Source organism: Melospiza georgiana, chromosome 6 (genome assembly GCF_028018845.1).
Source record: "Melospiza georgiana isolate bMelGeo1 chromosome 6, bMelGeo1.pri, whole genome shotgun sequence".
Taxonomy (NCBI): Eukaryota; Metazoa; Chordata; class Aves; order Passeriformes; family Passerellidae; genus Melospiza; species Melospiza georgiana.
In genome coordinates, this window is record NC_080435.1 from 2,115,066 (window position 1) to 2,133,476 (window position 18,411).

The window sequence follows — 18,411 nt, forward strand, 5'->3', positions numbered from 1 at the left end:
ATACTTTGTTCTGCAGCTTGGTACAGGGATGGAGTGTCTACTGCATCAGTTCCACCAGAGCTGCAGACTGGAGGCTCTGGAGTCTTTCCCTCTGTACAGCTGCCCTTGCTCCTGGCTTTTGTGTAGTAGTTGTGAGGTGGTGGGCAGAGAAGGCTTCCTGCTTCCCCCATTATGTGTTCTGGATTCAAGGATTATCTAGTTATGTACCATTTATAGTGGTCAATAATTACTCCTTCAAAACACTTTACAGATAGCTGTGAATGCCCACCTTGGCCTGCTGAGGTAAGGAAGCAATGCTATTTTGATTTTTGCAATGCTTATGTAGCTTTGGCCACAAAAAACCATTTTAAAGGTGGATGCTGAGATGAGGGATTTGAGTTTCTGAGGGCCTTACAGTATGTTTTGAATAAGTACCAAGCTGTGCTCAGCTGTTTAATTTCAGTGTTTCTGAGCACTTCCAAGAATCCTAAGTGTTCCACATTCTGCACCTAAAAATTCAGTTCTTAAGGGGAAAAGTGTTCCAGATAAACAGTGATGGATTTCTGGTACCTTTTCTGCACAGGGCTCAACCATAAACTCCCATTTAGGCTCCTCAGAAAATAGAAGGATTTTTAAAAGGCTCCATCCTGTCACAGCTCTTATTTTTTCACTGGGAGCTGGATATTTATGGATACAGCCACATCCCTGAGACACGTTCATGGAGGCACTTCAGCACATGTTTGAGGTCTGACACTTTGCTTTAATACCTGCCTCAGTTTCTCCTAATGTACTGAGAGTTTGTCATCTCTGGCAAGTATCTACAGGCAGAGCCATGTGCTCCACTCCTGCAGAGTGAACGACTGAGTAAGGATTCTCATACCTGAACTTGTGACTTGGCCAAGATAAGAGCACTGCCTTCCCTTGTAGCAGAGTTCCAGGAAAATCTTGATGCTCTGTAATTCAGAGCACCTGCCACTTCCCTTGGATGAAGCAGCATCTGCCAAAGTGCCAATGTAAGAGCAGTATTTCAGATTGCACAGATCCTTGAGAATGGAGATGCTTGTACAGGAACGTGCTAAGAGGTGCACTTTGGCTAAGGGCCTTTGCATTGTCCCCAGAGTGCTCAGTCTGTGGGAAGATGACAGCAGGAAAGAGGGGGCATGAGACATGTAAAGGAATTGGAGTAAACATGGAAATTGGGGTGAATTTGATGGAGCAAGAAAAAAGAGCAAGTTAGAAATTGCTGTTCCTATGACATCTGCTGGGGCAGGAATAGAGAGGATGACAGAGAATTAAAGAGTCAGTGCTTCTTGGTGTCTGGCTGGAGCAGGTAACTGTTCCTCTCCCTCATCTTCCCTAGGTAATGGAAATGAGGGATGCCTGGAGTTTGTAGCAAGCTGCCAGCAAAGTCCTTGGTCAGGCATCCATGTGTCAATGTGCTGGTGTCTCCAAGGAAGCAAGCTGCATCCCAGTGGCCTTTATTAAATAAATCAAATGGAAACTGCCCTGAGAACAAATGGCAGGAGATGCCCAGATGAGCCACTGAAGGAAAAGAGAGCAGATAAGATCACTTTATGTTACAGAACTCTCCTTTCCTTGGCACTTTTGTGATTTGCAGTCCCACTTCCCTGTGTTCCCTCCTTTTTATTAGTGCCCAGTGCCATGCTGCCAGCACATGCCCCATTGTCCTTGGGAAGTGCTGAGCAGGGGAGATGGAGGCCTGGCTGCTCAGAGGATTGGGAAACACAGGCTCAACTGCTGAGGAGGACAGCCAGCAGGGAGTGCTCTTCTGTGTGCTCTATAGACAACAGGATTGAGGCCATCACACCGACTACTGTGATGTTAAGTGAAAGCAGAATTTCCCCTCCCACGAAGAAGCAAGAGGACAGTTAGCTGGGGCTCTCTGTTGAAGCCAAATAATTCATGCATGTATACTAAATGTCTTTTTTGCCCTCCCCAAGCTGAGGATTGCCAGCTCCTTACCAAGATCCCAAAGGTCAAGTGTCTACGAAACACCCATCGAGAAGGTGAGCGTGGGAAGCTTTCTAAGTACAAAGATCTTGCCTGTTTTTCCACATGACCCTGGTTGCCTCCCAGCTGTTTACAGCTGTTGTTTCTTACAGTTAGAGTTTATTTTTTAATTTTAAGCATTTGGAAGTTCTGTGGAGGGAGAATGCAGCTTATCAACTCTCAGGCTTCAGGGGTCTCATGTAATACTTAAATAATGAGAAGAGGTGTCCTGAGGCCTTGGCTGGAACAAAGACCATATTTTAAGATCTTTATGAATAAAGATCCAGATGTAAGTCTCGTCCTTTTAAACACAAGCTAACTCTTGCACCTTCAAGTCAAGATAACAAGCTGTGTAGGAGACATGGGAGAAGGAAAAACAATCACGTATCTATCATAAAGAGATACAATTAAGGAAAGTTTTTTCTCATCTATCTGCTACATGCATAAATGACTTTCCCAGCTGCTCTTTAGTTTGACCCACATGTGCTGGCTTATTTCTAAAGCTGTCAATGCACAGCAGGTTTGGAGCTAGGATCTAGAAGTAGAGACAAAAATCACTGTTTAGTTCACAAAGAGCATCCCACATAGTCGGATGGTCTGTAGGAAAGTAAAGAGTCATCCGAGAGCCAGGCTGATCTCTCTGCAGGGCAGAATAAGGGACAAATGGGAATAAAGCAAATAAGCAGTAAGGAAGCCAGAAAGCAGAGAGAAGAATTTGGCCATGGGGAATTGGTGATGTAGGCAGCAGGGTGCTCAATGGGAGAGTGAGTGAGCAGGCAGCAGCCAGGTGTCTGTGGGCAGGGCTGGAAGGGAAGGGCAAGGAGCCAGGTGGAAGTTCTGTGTCATGGGCAGAAGTGACAGGAGAGGTCATTCATTGTGTGCTGGGAGGGCTCATCTGACTGTGCCCAGGGTATGGCCTCACAAAGTATGTTTTCTGAAGGAGGCTCAAATGTTTCCTTTCCTAAGCTTCCTGCTCCTTTGCTGTCCTTTTCCCTTCGTAGGGCTGATTCGCTCTCGGGTGCGAGGAGCTGAAGTGGCGGCTGCTGACATCCTCACCTTCTTGGACAGTCACTGTGAGGTCAACAGTGAGTGGCTGCAGCCAATGCTTCAGAGAGTGAAGGAGGTGAGCCCCATGTCCTGCTCTGGGATGGGTGGAGCTGCCTGGCCTGTGCTGTTGGATCCTCTGCCCTCACATGCGTCAGCAGAACTGGTGAGAGCCAGGTACTCCTCAGGCAGGCTGTTGCAGAGGAAGGTGCAGCCTGAGCTAGGTGGGTGAGAGATCCCTGATGGGATTCTGTTCAGCCACTGTGACAAGGCAGGAGGTCCAGAGTGATGGGATGCAATGCTGAATGCTGGAACCACCAACCTGTACTTCTTGTCCCTTGCAGGCATTGTGCTTCCTTGACATGTTCACCTGTATGTAGGACATCCCCTTAGGCAGCACACATGGTGCAATTTTTCCATAGTTTCCATCTCCCCTGCTGCTGGACCCTCCCCTTTGCCTTGTCACTGCCAAATTTTTCCTTCTATTAATGTTCCCACTGAGCTGCCACCATACATCACCTGCATGCAGGCAGCTTCCTGTCACAGAGAAGCTGCTTGTGACTGCAGGGATGTTCCCTTTGATGGTTCACTTGGCAAAGGATTGATGGAAGGCTGGAAGAATGAAAATGAGGCAGAAATATTAGCAGCTGTCACCCTGACTGCGCTGCAGAGTGGAGGGAGAGATCATACAGCTCTGCTGTAAGAAAAGGCAGAGGAGGGGTGATGGGAGAAGTCCTGCTTGCACGTGGCTGTGATTGTTCCCCTCTGAAAGGAGGATCCCATGAAGTAATGGGCCTTAGGAGAAGGGATGGTGGCTTTAATGATGCTTTGTAAGCATGTCTGATTAGCTTAATATGAGAGAGCAGAAGAAGATGAAACTTCAGAATTAATGAATTAAAAGCTTCTGCTTTTTATACTTGTTCAATAAAGCTCATAAATGTTTACTTTACTTATTGGTCTTTAAGTCAAGCTGCAGCACCAGCACAGGGGTTCCTAAGCAGAAAGAATCTCATTCATTTCTTTAGAGAAGGATCTAAAATGCAAAAGCCTGTCTGCTAACTCTAGTATACAAATTTTTTAGTGATTTCAAATCAACCTATTTCTGACCTACTTTCTACATTTCTGATGTAGATCCTGTTATAGATTTCAGTCTTGCCCTAGCCAGTCCTGGCACTGATTGGTTGGAGTAGTGGCTGGCACACCAGGCTGCCAGGTGGGTGCTGGATTCTCAAGCTGGGCAGACACATCTGGCTGGGCCACCATCACAGCTCAGAGGGGGAAAAGCATGAATCCTCTTACCAAGGATGTCCCATGCTAGCCGAGTGTGGTACATCGTGAGGAACTATTGCAAGGCACAAAATGAAGGTTTGATAGGAAGGGCATGGATGCTGGCAGCTGCCCAATAACAAGGTGCTCTTTCTGGCATTTCTAGCTCAGTTTCATCTTACATGGCAGCTGTCACAACACTGTCTTTAATGCTCTGTCTCATGATGTTGAAAAATTGTTTGACTTCTATGAACTAAAAGGATTTCAAAAGAAAAATGTAAATGTCTATATGCCTTAATGGCAATAAAGTACTCACAATATCTTGATATTATAATGCATACAATGTGTCATATGTATTATAAAGTTTGCACTATGAATCTTAAATGTGGGGCCTTGATTCCTAGTACTTCCTAGGTAAATGTATTATTAACTAAATGCATTATTAGGAGTTTGATAATTTCTAGGCTGATGATAATGAACTAATTTGGATGGCTGATGATAATGAACTAATTTGGATGGCTTCAATAGATATCAGAAGCGAGCACAAAACCCTTGGGACAGTGATTGGTGCCCCGTGACTTGCACAGGAAATAAAGAGCTGTTTCTTAGCAGCATCCCTAGGTGTTGGAGTCTGACTCCAGTCCCCACATCCATGGAGTGCAGCTGGCTGGTACCCACCATCTCCATGTTTGGATTTAGTGGCCACAGATCCCTTGCACAGCTGCCAGAACCATATTGGAGAAACCAGACAAAGATTTACATGTGCAACTTTGTGTTTCCTGATCTCTGGCAGCTTTCCTTGACATTGAAGAAGGCCTGACCCCTTTATTCCCCCTCCTTTCTCTCTCTCCCTCAGGATTATACCCGAGTGGTGAGTCCAATCATTGATGTTATCAGCCTGGATAATTTTGCCTACCTGGCAGCATCAGCAGATTTGAGGGGAGGTGGGTATAATGAATGGCTTATGTAAGTTTGACCTGAGGGATGGTGCATGATAAATAAGTTGTGTTCTCTTCAGCTTTCCATGAAAATAGTGATGATCTTTCTGATGGGTTATCTCTCCCTTGTTCTCTGCAACTTGCAAAGTCAGATCTTTTCAAGAGTTAGAACAAAACTCATAGTATTTTCCTCTTGACCTTGAATCACTGTCATAACACTTAGCAATTTCAGGACTTAGTTAATTGATGAAATATCTCACTGTGTCCTCACTATGTTGCATGGACCCTGGAGTCTGACAGGTGCTTCCAGTTGCTGCTTTGATCTGCCAGGCTATCTCGTGGCATCTCCTGGAAAACATTTATGCCTCTCCCCTCACTGCTGAGCCCCTTGCAGCTGTTCCTGTGTTCACCACACTGCCTGGTGCCCTTCTACATCTTTTATGGCTGGGGCTCACTTCTGCACTGCTTGCCAGCCGAAGGCTAGCTGTTCTTTGGCTACCCTTAACAATGGTATAAAGTTAGTGACTGTGCTGTGCTGTACTATCCACCATAGGCCATCTGTAAGTACATGGTAGTCTTGAAAGACATGGTGGGTACAGTGATCTGCAGGCATTTGTTCCCAGAATATATCACATCCTACAAAGTCCTTTATTAAAGCCTCATAACTCTGGCAGACAGGGTTTGTCGTTGGTAAAACACACTGGCTAGAATAGAATTGCATCTCAGCCTGACAACACTCTGCTGAAGGTGTGGAGTGAAGTTGAGGAGAGATCTATAGTGCTAAGGAATGATGGTGCCAAGACAGAAGCTGGAGAGGTCTACATTAGGATAGGCTATTCCCATTTTGGGAAGACTGTGAGGGAGGTCAGGGAAGGAACATAGGGACAGCCTGTGATATAACAGTGCAGGCTATCACTGAAAGCTATTAGTACTGTTTTTGCAATAAGAAAACCAATTTGGCTTGTCTTTTTCCTTTTCAGGGTTTGACTGGAGCCTTCACTTTAAGTGGGAACAGATTCCTATAGAGCAGAAGATGTCCAGAACAGACCCAACTCAGTCTATAAGGTACACTCTGACACGTGGGGTACACTTGTCCAAATACCTTTACTAAGCCTTCACCAGTGTGGCAAGGAGAGTACAGGGACTGCCTTGCTGAGGACAAAATGCCACAGTGTTGGTGATGTTGATGATGACAAACTCTTCCTGTTATTTTCTGAATACATTGAGGTCTATACCCTAAATGTGAGAGTACTGCTCTCTGAATTTGGTAAGAATAGTGATTATTTACTGTCATGCACACCACCTCTACAAGCCACCTCTTCTTTGTTCTTGTGTGCTCCCTAACTCAACAGTCTGAATGTCTCAGAAATCGTTTTGGGTGTTTTAATTGCCTCCATCTTTCAGATGAAAACTTAAAGAATGAAGCAGATAAGCAGTCATCCTGCATGGGTAAAGCAGATGAGAAAACTGAGTCTTACCTAGTAATGTGGGCATAGAATTACTCCCACTACTAAATCTGCATGTGCACAGACAAAAGAGGTTCTGTTGGCTGGAGCGGTTGTTGCCAGCCTCACTGCAGGGTTCATGGCTCTGAGACATGTAGAATGTAGCAAATCCTGATATGAAGAGTTATGGTGCTTGTCTTTATAGGCAGACAGCTCCCTGTTTGTAATTTAAAAGTATCATTTAATTCCGCTGTGTAATTTGTGAGCCTCTGTTTTACACTCCAGAGGCAACCAGCTTGCTAACAGCAGAGCAGTACATGCAGCAGCCTGTCACACCACGTCTAATTGGTGAGCACAGTCATCAAACAGTGCCCATCATTCCTTCACACTGTGCATATTTGTATAAATGCAAAATACACTGCATTACTCTTGTAGTGCTGGCAAGACCAAGTAACAAAGCCATGAGGATGATCTAGTGAGAGGTATCTCAGAAACCTGCAGCAGGCTCACATTTCAGCTCTACAGTTTTTCTCTTTTAAATGAGGTATGATTAGTGGTGCCAGGACAAATTGTCTGCCCTTTAAAATTAGGTTTGTGGTGCTACATATATGCATGATTATTTTTTCTGGATTTCTGCTTTCTCCTCCAGAACCCCTGTCATAGCAGGAGGCATCTTTGTGATTGACAAGTCCTGGTTTAACCACCTGGGAAAATATGATACTCAAATGGACATCTGGGGAGGAGAAAATTTTGGTAAGTTTAGGATGTTTCAAGGAAATGACACACTAATGCAGAACTGCTTCCCAGTCTTCATTGCTTACCAGAGCTTTTTTTTTTTTTTGTGAGAGATCTGATCAGCACGTCAGTGTAAGGTTAGGGACATGGTCAGGTAATCCCCAAGGGGGTCAGATCTGAATCACTGTCAGCATAAAGTGTGTGTGGTCAGGGCTACACTCTCCTAAAGGCATGTGTGCTATTATAGAGGAGCTTCCACAGTACAAGAAAGAAAGAGGAGCCTCCTGATGTTTAAATTGTTGCTTGTTTTTGGAGACTATTCCTCCAGTTCTTCTCATGACATTCTGTGTTGCCACTCCTGCAGCCTCTTCTTATACCTGTTTCTCTCTTGCAGATAAATCTGAATTGCTCTCTCAGCTCAGAGAGATATTTTTCCTAATTTAACAAGCCTCTTTGTAAGTGGAGTTTGGTTACAAATAGACTCAGAATGAAAACATTTAGAAGCAGACTAGGGCATCACAAACATCTGAGGAATTCGGTGTAGTCTGTCCACTCACATGCTGTTTTGGAGTATGGTGCTTAAACCCATCTCCTTGCACTTAATAGTGGCACAGATACGCCAGGCATCTCTCTTGGCCCCGTGTGAAGGGATGCTGCAATGTCACCAGGTGTTAATGACAAAAGCAAGATGAGTGTTAAAGAGAGTTTCATGGATACCTCAAGTATTTAGGGCATTAATTTAGAAATGGTGCAGATGGAGCTGAGAAGAAAAAAGCCTTGCTTTTTGTAACCAACTTCAGTAGATTTCTCTGTAGCTTACACTGCAAAAAATAAAAAAATCTGTATAGATTCCATAAATGTCACAGATATGTAAATAAAACCTCTCAAAGAAGGATTTGTATGGTGTTTCCTAGCACCTGGAGAACCAATTAGAAAAAATGAAACAGTCAGGAAGAGGAAACCTTTGTTTCTCTGAACACAGCTGGGAGAGCTGCCTCTTTCTGAGATGCTTTCTAAAACCATTAAATAATATCTTGGGCTGATAATACACTCTCAAGGTACCACCTTAAAAAAAAAAAAAAAGGCCTAATAATAAGTGTTCTGCTTTCCCAAATCTTGATTCAGTTTTATGGTATTCATTATATTAAAAAGAGATATGTAATGGTGCTTGCATAAGAATCTCAGCAGTCCTGGTAGCATCAGCTGAGCACTGTGGCAGAAGTCACAGGAAGCCTTAACCCAGGCATGAAGATCCCTCCCTTATGTCCCTCAGGAGCGGGGTCAAGCTCAGCTCCTTGCCATCACTAGCCCTGCTCCAGCTGCAAAGCCAGCCACTTGGCCATGCTGCCAGCCTCTGAGCTGGGACTGTGTAGAAGCTGTAAACCCCGAAGATGGAGAAGGAATATTTCTTAATATTCTTCTGCCCACCTGGGAGTCCAGTGTTGTAGTTTGGTCCATATGTCAGTAGCGTGATGCTAAGTTGAGCTCTCTGCCATAAGCAGCAGTAAATTATTTGCGTGCTCACAGCCATTCTTCTATATAGAGGTGATCAAAACCACAGAATCACTCCACAGAATTTGCTTCATTCTCCTTGAAATAGCTCTTGTAAAGCCTGGCAGTCACTGGGCCAGGCTATATGTGACTCAGCTTGTCAGTTTTGCCTTGTTAGGAGGTTTTTCTGTGAATTCAATGTCTTCTGTCACTTTTCCCTCAACCTCCATCAAGTCTGTTGCTGCTGAAAGCAGAGGGATAGAAACCAACCTGGATTTGACAACAAAATCTATTAATTTTCCTTGAAGAATTCAGAATGGTTAATTTAACCTCTTAAAAAACAGTTTACCGTACTTAATTGAAAACTGGGTTTTCTGATCAAGGAAAAATATTGATAATGTTCTGAAACATTATTTATACTAAATACTACAATTTTGGGTGGGAAGGGACTGTTTGACTTATGTCCTCGTTTGTAGACGAGAGAGTGGTTCTGTCTAAGATGGTGTGAGAAATCCTCTTTGGAAATGGACATCACTTTCAAGTTACACATACCAGAGTGAGAGTTCTGGTTTTGTTGTAGGCCAGAGTGAGTCAGAAGCTCATTCCAGGAGAGCAGATGTCAGCTGGACACATCACCACACAGAAACTTATGTCTTGGGTGGTTTTTTTTATTTGTTCATTCTTAAAACCCTTCCTCTCTTCAAATCTGGAACTCCCTGTTAAAAAGAATCTGAAAATAATTACCTCTGGATAAGAGTCAGAAAAGTGCAAGTAAGAGCTACAAAATGCATTCTAACCAAATGAGGTCTTTTACTGAGAAGCTGCATTAGATGCACCATCTCCCCTCACCCTGCAACTCCCTGTTTGAACTACCTCTCAGTATGCAGGGAGGAAAGCTATGGAGAAAGATGAAGGTTGGGAAGATGTTAGTGTGTATACATAGTTTCAAACATCCATTAGATCTGGATACATAATTTCTTTTTCATTTCTAAGCATCAGAGCTGCATAAATCGGGCATTACTGGAGGGGGATCCGTGCTGAGTCAAGTTTTTGAAGTAATCAGTCTATACAATATGAAGCCCCTTGGTAAAGACAACCAAACCACCCAGCTAATTTTCATTTTCCTTCTTCATTCTCTTTTCATCACCACATGAATTGAAAGTGGAAAACCCCAGTGGTGTGGCAGTGATTAAAACAGTGAGGACAGACCCAAAAGCTTGAGCAAGGTCACATACCTTCTGTGATGCAAATAAGTGCCTGCATATCAAAGCTCCATGCTCTTCTAATCTTTTAGCAAAGTGTTGAATCTAGTTTCAGGATAGGGTGGATTTCTTCAAGTAGCAGGATTCTCTCTGTATTTTCGTAGTCATGCTGTATGAGACTGGTATCTGCTCTGAGCAGTTCCCCCAGCAGAGGCAACTACAACACAGTCAGTTGCTCTAGTTCATTAGTAATAGAGCCAACCAAAATGAGAAGAAGGAGCTATTGCAGGGTGGATAACATACAGGTGTGAGGGAGAGGACTTAGCTCTAGACATTGACTCCCTGTACCCTCTTGTTCTGTTCTTTTCCCTGATCTTCTAAACTCCCTTTCTTCCTCACATGATTTGCTTTACACAGTAAGTTCTTCCTTTCTAATTCTATCTGTGTGCAGGGATGACAGTAACAAAGTCTGAAACAGGGGCTGTGTGTAGGATTGGTCTCAGTCTGTTGCCAGATGCCATCCTGAGCAGCCTTGAAGACCTGGTCAAATGCAAAGGTGTCTCACTGAAGTGAGACCACAGAGGAGCAGGACTGGAGAAGGCTTGGAAGTCCCTGAGCTGCAATAGTTGCCTCCATTTTAACCAAGGGAGGACAGTTTCTCTGCTCTCACCGTGACAGTGCTTTCCCTGATTTTACTGATGCAGGCAATACACCTAGAGCAGAAGGGCAAGAAAAGTGCCCTTCTCAGGACTGTTGCAGCTGTATGACTCTTGGGGTCTCTTCCAGAGCTCTCTTTCCGAGTGTGGATGTGTGGTGGCAGCCTGGAGATTGTTCCCTGCAGTCGAGTGGGACACGTGTTCAGGAAGCGCCATCCCTATGACTTCCCTGAGGGCAACGCGCTGACTTACATCAAGTAGGTGTTGGGTACTTCCCGGGAGCAGCCAGGCCACCTTTGTCTTGGACATGTCTAAATAAGTCTGAATTCTCTGGTGTGCTTTTCCCTGGTAATGGAGAACAGCTTGTGGCTGAGCATCTGTTCTCAAGGGAGGGATGAGTTGCTGTTTTCTGTGAACAAAACCTGTTCCCTTTTCTGCTGTTGGTATTAGTGTTTCTCATTCCTTCTCAGTCTCTGGTGAGGGGCATGGGGAGCAGTATGCCAGAGAGACACCCTGGCCATTCACAGATGCTGCCCTGTGACATGTGTGGAGGTATCAGCAGCCCTTGGACATCTCTGTTGTCTCTGAGCTGTACATGCTCTAAGATACACCCTGAGGACAGCTTCTACTGCAGCACAGCTGGGAAGAGATAAAGGGCTTGACAATGAAAGTGGTCAAGTGCTGCTTCAGGGCCCCAGGGAGATGGTGAAATCTCCATCATTGGGCATCTCAAAACTCAACCAGTCAAGACCCTGAACAACATGACCAAATATGAAGCTAGCCTGATTTGGACAGGAGGTTAGAGGTTAGACAGAGCTGCTTTCCAAACAGTATCCCAAAATGTTATTCTAATCTGGGTAAAGAGATACTGTAAATGAGTGTGTTGGTGACAATCAGGCCTGGTGTCTCTGCAGAGGAAGTACATGCAAAAAAGTAATGGTAAACTATGGCTAATAAATGTTTAATTTCTGAAGTGTTCTTGCATGGCTTCGTAGACTTAACACAATCAATCTCTACCCACCCATTCTGCCTACTTGGTTTTGTGTTTGGGACTGTCCCCCACTACCTGCTGAGGTACAGGGGGTCTGCCCATGCAGGGCCTGCTCCTGGGAGGGCAGGGAGGGCAGGTTCTGCAGCAGAGCTTCCCTCAGCACAGCATCTGTTCCCCCTTGGTGCAGGAACACCAAGCGCACAGCGGAGGTGTGGATGGATGAGTACAAGCAGTACTACTACGAGGCCCGGCCCTCGGCCATCGGCAAGGCCTTTGGAAGGTAAGCTGCCCCACACCTTGGTACGAGGGCTCTGGTAAACCCCTTGGTAGCAAGAAGTACTTTTTAGGTCTTCTCTGGGGCTAAGTGTGAGAAAGAGAGGTGCTCTGAATGCCTGCCTTGCCAAGGAGGTTGTAGCTTGAGTGTCTGGCTAACGAGGTTTGCTACTAATTCACTTAATCTTTTCCTCAGTAACACTGCATAAATCATTTGTTAGCAGAAGGCCAAAGGGATCTGTAATGAAATTAAAAGACCAGACATTTGAAGTGGCTAGACAGGAATATTTTTCTATCACAGCATCCAGCTGTTGTAGAAATGTGAGCTGTATCTTGAGCTTAAGTTCCTGTGCAGATGGAGATTCCCAGGGCAAGCATGGCTGGCTGGCACATGGGGCATGTTGCACTTGGTGCACTCCCCACTTTCCTGATGGATGGAGGGCAGTTTGCCTGGTTTGTAGAGCAGGAGAGAGCATGGCTGATGGTAAGATCTAGAAACACAATCTGCAGAATTGTGCTTCCTACAGCACCTTTGCTAAAGCTGTTTTCAGGCCACATGGGATTCATTGTTATCAGCTTAACAGTTCTCTGTGACCCAGAAATCAGTGATGGACACCAAACCTAGGATGAGAGGAGAGCTTGCTGTCTGTGCTCTCAAACTCCCAATGACTCCCAAATAAATGTAAAAATCCCAGGAGTGCTGCATTTCTGTGGGTTTTATCTGCCAGTGAACAAAAGGCTATTGTTGTATCAGTGTAGGGACTTGGCAAATGTAGTTGTATCTCAAATGTGTTTCCACAGGATAATGATGCATCTCCTACTTATTTATGACAACCAGGTCACTTTTATTCCTGTGCACTTTGCTTTATAATCATGATGCATTACATATCTTCATAAAAATAGCTTTGCCTACCTAATTTATCAGTCCTTGAGCTGACTGCAGCAGCTGGACTGGGACCACATAGCAAGTAACCCTGCTGCTTGTGAAGGAAACAGACTATTGCATATTGTGTGTGGATCTATTGCTCATGTGTTTTAGTGGCAAAATCTGCAGTTCTTGTTTGCACAGACTTCCTAGTGACTTTACTGGCAGCATTGGCTGAATAAAAGCTGGAGCAGAGCATAAGACTTCAGGTAATTTCCTGTAGTAACAGCTCTGTGAACCTGCATTAAGTTTAGATTTTAGTGTGCAAATACCTTTGACACCATCACTGACAATTTGCCCTAAAATGGACCCTCCTTCCCCTCGATTCCAGTGTGGATATAAAATCTCAGAACGTTCCCCTGAGGTATATGACCTCATGTATATGTACAGTGGCCTCTGTGGGCTGAGGATGGAGAGGTACACGGATATCACTGAAATTCCTTCCCAACACACAAATGTAGTGTTAGAGCTTAAAGACAAGAGTTTCTGGTTTCACTGCTCAGTAGGACTGCTGGAGGGAAATCCTCTTCTTCAGCCAGCTAAAGCCAGACAAATCAGCAGGACTGCCACAGCAGACAGCTACTGAGATGTTGAGTTAATGTCCCTTTTTACTCCCACCCTCTCCCCAGACTGCTTAAGAACAAATAAATAAGTTCTTCAAGTCTCAGTTCTCCAACCTCAGCTTAGGCCTGCTGCCATGAGCTAGAGACATGTTTTAGCACACACAGATGAATCATCTGAATGTACCTGAGCACAAACACTTTCTGGGCCTTTTCAGCAGCTGATTGTTGTGCAGGTTTCATGGTTTGCCTGAGGCACAACAACAGGGGCACCCAGAGGCACAAACACTTGCCTGATCTTACAGCAGTTTTACTGCAATGTATTATTTAACGAGGTAGGACCTGAGCCCTGCCATTGCCCTGAGACAAAGGAAGTGCAAGAACAGCTCTCTGAAGGTGTTTGCTTTCCATTTCTATTCCCTGCCACTTGCCTCTCTCCTCATCTTCACCTCAGGTCACTGCCAGTGCTCTGAACCCAGCAACAGTTATGTGGGAGAATGAGTAATGGCAAAAAAGTAATGTAATTTCCCTCAAACCTCCTGGCCAGTGTTCATTGTTCCCCTCCCTCCTGTTCACTGCCTTATGCTCAGCAAACTGCCTGTGTTTCCAGCGTTGCAGACCGAGTGGAGTTGCGACACAAACTGAACTGTAAATCCTTCCAGTGGTATCTGGAGAACGTCTACCCTGAGCTCAAGTGAGTCAGTTCTTTGCTTGTAGAAATCTCTGAGGGATTTGGGAAGTGGGTCACAATGGAAACATGAGCCTTGACAGCAGTGGGCAAAAGAGAGACTTATGCTTGGAAAAGGTTTTCTCTGTTCTTCTTTTTTGTGAGAAACCTCCTGTGTTTTCCTGGCTTGTATTGTCCCAGCTCTGCGAAAGGTCTGCCTTCTGTTCTGCCCCACACAGCTGTCCCTTGGAAATGTGCAACAGTGGCGGTTTCAGAATGTAGGGTGGAGACAAGAGCCAGTCCACTACATCCCTCCCAGTTTAGACTTGGTCTCTGCCCAGTGGATTCTCTGTCTGGAGGGAGTTGAGCCATGTAGAGCTGGACAGTCTTAGTGCAGAGAAGGCTCTAAGGAATGCCAGAACCAGCTCTTCCTGTGGCTTCCCCTGCCCTGGGTCAGGACACAGAAGTGTTGTGCCCTTGCCCAGCTGGGAGGCAGCCTGGGTAGAGCTGTGTTGTTGGCGTGTGCAAACCAGCACACATGTGTATAGCTCAGGAAGGGCAGCGCAGCTTTACACCTCAGTCTGTGGCTGTGAGTGGAGGCTGAAGCATCCAGCTGCAGTCTGGCCTTGACAGATCTTTCCTGCATTCCTACCAATGAGGCAAGAATATGTGTTAGCTGGGGAGAAGACTGAAAAGGGGGCAGGAAGAAGCAGAGCAAATCAGTGTGGATATGGCTTTTTGCTGGAAACAGCCTCTTTCAGAATTTCAGAATCATAACATGAAACTGCTTAGGGTACCCCTAAAGAGCTTGGTATGCCTTCTGAAACAAAAGTACTAGTCCTCTGACCAAGTTCTCCCTTGATTTTTGCCTCCTCCAGATATTTCCAGTGGACAGCATGATATTGTTCATTTTCTGTCAAATATAGGGAAGTGTGTTCAGTCAGAGGCCAATTAAGCCCTTATAAATGTGGAAGTAATTTGGTAATTTCTAGTATGAAGTACTATGCAACTGTCATTTTATTTCAAGGATTCCTGAAAAAGAGTTGATTCCAGGAATAATTAGACAAGGAAGAAACTGTCTGGAGTCTCAGGCACAGGATACCACAGGGACTGTGTTGGCTGGCATGGGAAACTGTAAAGGGTCTGTGAACAATCCACCTGTCTCTCAGGTAAGGCAGGCTTCAGTTTGCTGGTTTGCTCCTTCCCTTTTAATTACCTGAATGAAGAGGCATCTCTGGTCTTGGTGGGTTGATATGGAGGTGAAGCAAGGAGGAATTTGACCCTGTAATCATTTCAGTAGTAAGCAGAAAAAGAAGCCCATCTCTCAGAGCTCTGTTGGCTCAACAGACTCAGCAGTCAGGCATAGAATGTGAAGGTTTTCATCTCTCAGGGACAACAGGTGCTCAGATGCTCAGGGAGTGGCAGACTCATTGAGAATCATTTTGGGGCTGTGTGTGGCTGCTACCCTGGCATGTGGGTATGAGATTTTTTGGGATTAGAAACATTCCTTGCTCTGCCAGCTCAGTTGTAGCTGCAGATGACTTGAATTGTGCTGTATTGCAGATGTGTTCCAGTATAAAGCACAAATAGAGTTTAAATAGCTGACCCCAGTGGCAGTAATGTGTTGCAGTTCTCCTAACTGCAGTGGAGCTGTGATGGTATATACAAGCTGAAGATCTGCACTCAGACTCTCTGTTGGTGACTGGAAGCAGCTTGAGAAAGTTAAGGGTCACAGTAGGGTATTTTATGCCAGAAAATACATTTTCGCATCTGTTATCACATATGCACATCTGTTAACAATTGGAAACTAGTTTGCAGCCAATATTCAGTGTGCCATTTAACCTGACTCATTGGTCTGTGTCATTACCATCTGAAATCTTTGAAACCTACTGCATTTTGTATCTCTTCCTTGGGGAAAGTATAGTAGTAACATTTGATTGGATCAGGTATTCATCTAGTCAGAGGAAGGAAAACATTAATCAACATGTCCCTTATGCATGCTGGCGATATATGGATATGCTTGCATGTGTTTTGCTTTGCTTAACAATTTATAGGTCTCAGATACCTGTTAGAGAACATATCTGGTGTGTAAAACATGCAGAAGCAGTTGCACATCATGTATGTCAGGGCTCCTTGCTTTGTAGGCCTGCATCTGTAGAGCTGCAGAGCAGAGAGTTGCATGGGATCATGGGTTAGACACCTCAGATAGTGAGGGGAGCCAGCTGCAGGCTTTGCAGGTGATGATGCACCAAGCCTGAGCATCAACTTCTGATCATCAAGTGACATCTGCTGTGGTAGGTGCTTCCCAGGGAGCCTTTTGTAGGAAGAGAACAAAAGATGGATGTTTTTAAAGTATCTGATAGAAAAAGATCTCCCTCCCACTGTTGGGATCCTAATGGAACCTTATTTTTTCTTATTCCAAAGGAGTGGATATTCAGTGACTCTTTAATTAGACAGCAGGACAAGTGTCTTTCCATTGCCTCCTTCTCTACTGGCTCTCAAGTCACACTGGAAGCTTGCAGTCAAAAAGATGGCAGACAGGTGGGTAACTGTGCACCTCTCTCTCAGCAGGGGCAAACCCAGCACTACCAAAGCACATTAAAGTCCTTCCCATCTTCTGCATCTCCCTCTCTGGTGTGTTTGGTAAGCTGGGATGCATGACAGAGTGTGTGAGCAAGCAGGAGGTGCAGCGTGTGGGTGGCTGCTCTGCCTGGGCCCTTGGCAGCAGGGCTGGCTCCAGCTCAGCAGCACCCCAGCTTTGCTTCTTGGGTGAGTTTATGTGCAGCCAGATGGGTGCATGGATGAAGCATAGCACCAAAGAGAGGTAGGTGTGGCAACTGCTTTGGGATACCTAAGGGAAGGGTGGTATGTGCTATCGTTTGTTTATTTAATTTGAAGTGAGATACCTGTATTCTTTGTGCTGTCTTTGGACATGTGAGCAGACCTTTAAAACTGAGTGCATGTAACTCATTTAAGAGATACTGTCTGACATAAAGCACTGCATGTTCCACCTGAACTGCTCCCTAGAGGAAAAATACACAGCAGCAATGTTCCTAACAAAATGCAGCTCTTTGACTTATGCTGTTTCCAAGATGTGCATCCCTGATCTGTCAGGACAAATCAGTCCTTTTGCCTTCAACACTAGCTAAGGGATGGCCTCTGCAATGGCTGGGGTGCCCTCAGCAGAGATGTGATGTGTCTTTTTATCAGAACTGAGCAAAGCACAAAAGGGAGCAACACAACCCTGGCAGACAGCAGATTGGACTTGTTTCATTCCTAGTTCCCTCTACAGCAAGAGAGAACAAGTTTTCTGTCATCTAAGGCTGTGCTGACTCGGCTTTCTGACATGTCTGTTGTTGTGATAGCCCAAATGTAGAAGACAGCTCAGCTTTGACAAGTTCTCATCAGCATTTTATTTTTTCAGTACTTTCTAATACTATATGAATCCTTGAAATTAGTTTTTCCTGAAAGAAAGCACTGAAATTCAGTCCTGCCCGTTTATGGAAAACCTGTGTAGACCTGTGGAGGGTTGGTTAATGCAGAAATGCCTTGAAGAGTTGTCACCATGAATACACTGGGAAAACTCTGAGTTTGGACTAATCTGCAAGGGTATCCCAGGTGGGCTGTGCTTGCCTGCTCCTTTTTCTTGTTGGCAATCACTCATCCCATTGCTGTGTAATTAGGTCACTTAGTTTCTCCTTATGTGCTTCACAGTATTTTCTTCCCTGGCAGCAGAGAGGACTTCAGCAGCTGCCAAAATCAGCTGTCTTTCCCTGCTTCCTCTGTCATGGAAGGACAAGGGTCCCTCAAGGAGGGTGGAGACAGGCTGCATCAGAAGCCAGAAGAGAGATTAATTCACAGTAACACAAGCAGGCTTATTCTGCTGCTGGAATAGGATTTATTGAGTCTTGATGTGTTGATTATTTATAGGCTCATTATAAAGACATACACACACTTAAGAGTGTGAGCTGTTGTTTTCCATTACCTTATGTGAGCAAACTGCACTTACACCAAGGACTCGACCTAGCAGATGATTTAACCAACTGACTCTAAGCAAGGATTTTGTTTAAGCATTTCAAATAATTAGAGACTGATTTGAATTACAGCTGCCATTCTAACTGCCTTGCAGCTGAATGGATAAGGTGGAGTGAAGTGGGAGAGGTGCATTTGAATTTTTAATGTAATTTGAGTTTAAATGTTCTTAAACATTTGGGTCGTTTTTGTAGTCC

General features: G+C 44.8%; 1 protein-coding gene across 2 annotated transcripts in view; it reads left to right on the forward strand.

Moving 5' to 3' along the window:
* Positions 1-18,411, forward strand: part of GALNT16 (polypeptide N-acetylgalactosaminyltransferase 16) — a 75,425-nt gene that overhangs the window by 48,053 nt on the left and 8,961 nt on the right. For both annotated transcript variants that reach the window (XM_058026349.1, XM_058026350.1), the window contains exons 5-14: positions 1,941-2,006; positions 2,991-3,112; positions 5,156-5,243; positions 6,218-6,302; positions 7,332-7,435; positions 10,897-11,023; positions 11,945-12,037; positions 14,126-14,209; positions 15,210-15,351; positions 16,607-16,723. In XM_058026349.1, coding sequence (XP_057882332.1) covers positions 1,941-2,006; positions 2,991-3,112; positions 5,156-5,243; positions 6,218-6,302; positions 7,332-7,435; positions 10,897-11,023; positions 11,945-12,037; positions 14,126-14,209; positions 15,210-15,351; positions 16,607-16,723 — 1,028 coding nt within the window. The remainder of the gene's footprint in view (positions 1-1,940; positions 2,007-2,990; positions 3,113-5,155; positions 5,244-6,217; positions 6,303-7,331; positions 7,436-10,896; positions 11,024-11,944; positions 12,038-14,125; positions 14,210-15,209; positions 15,352-16,606; positions 16,724-18,411) is intronic.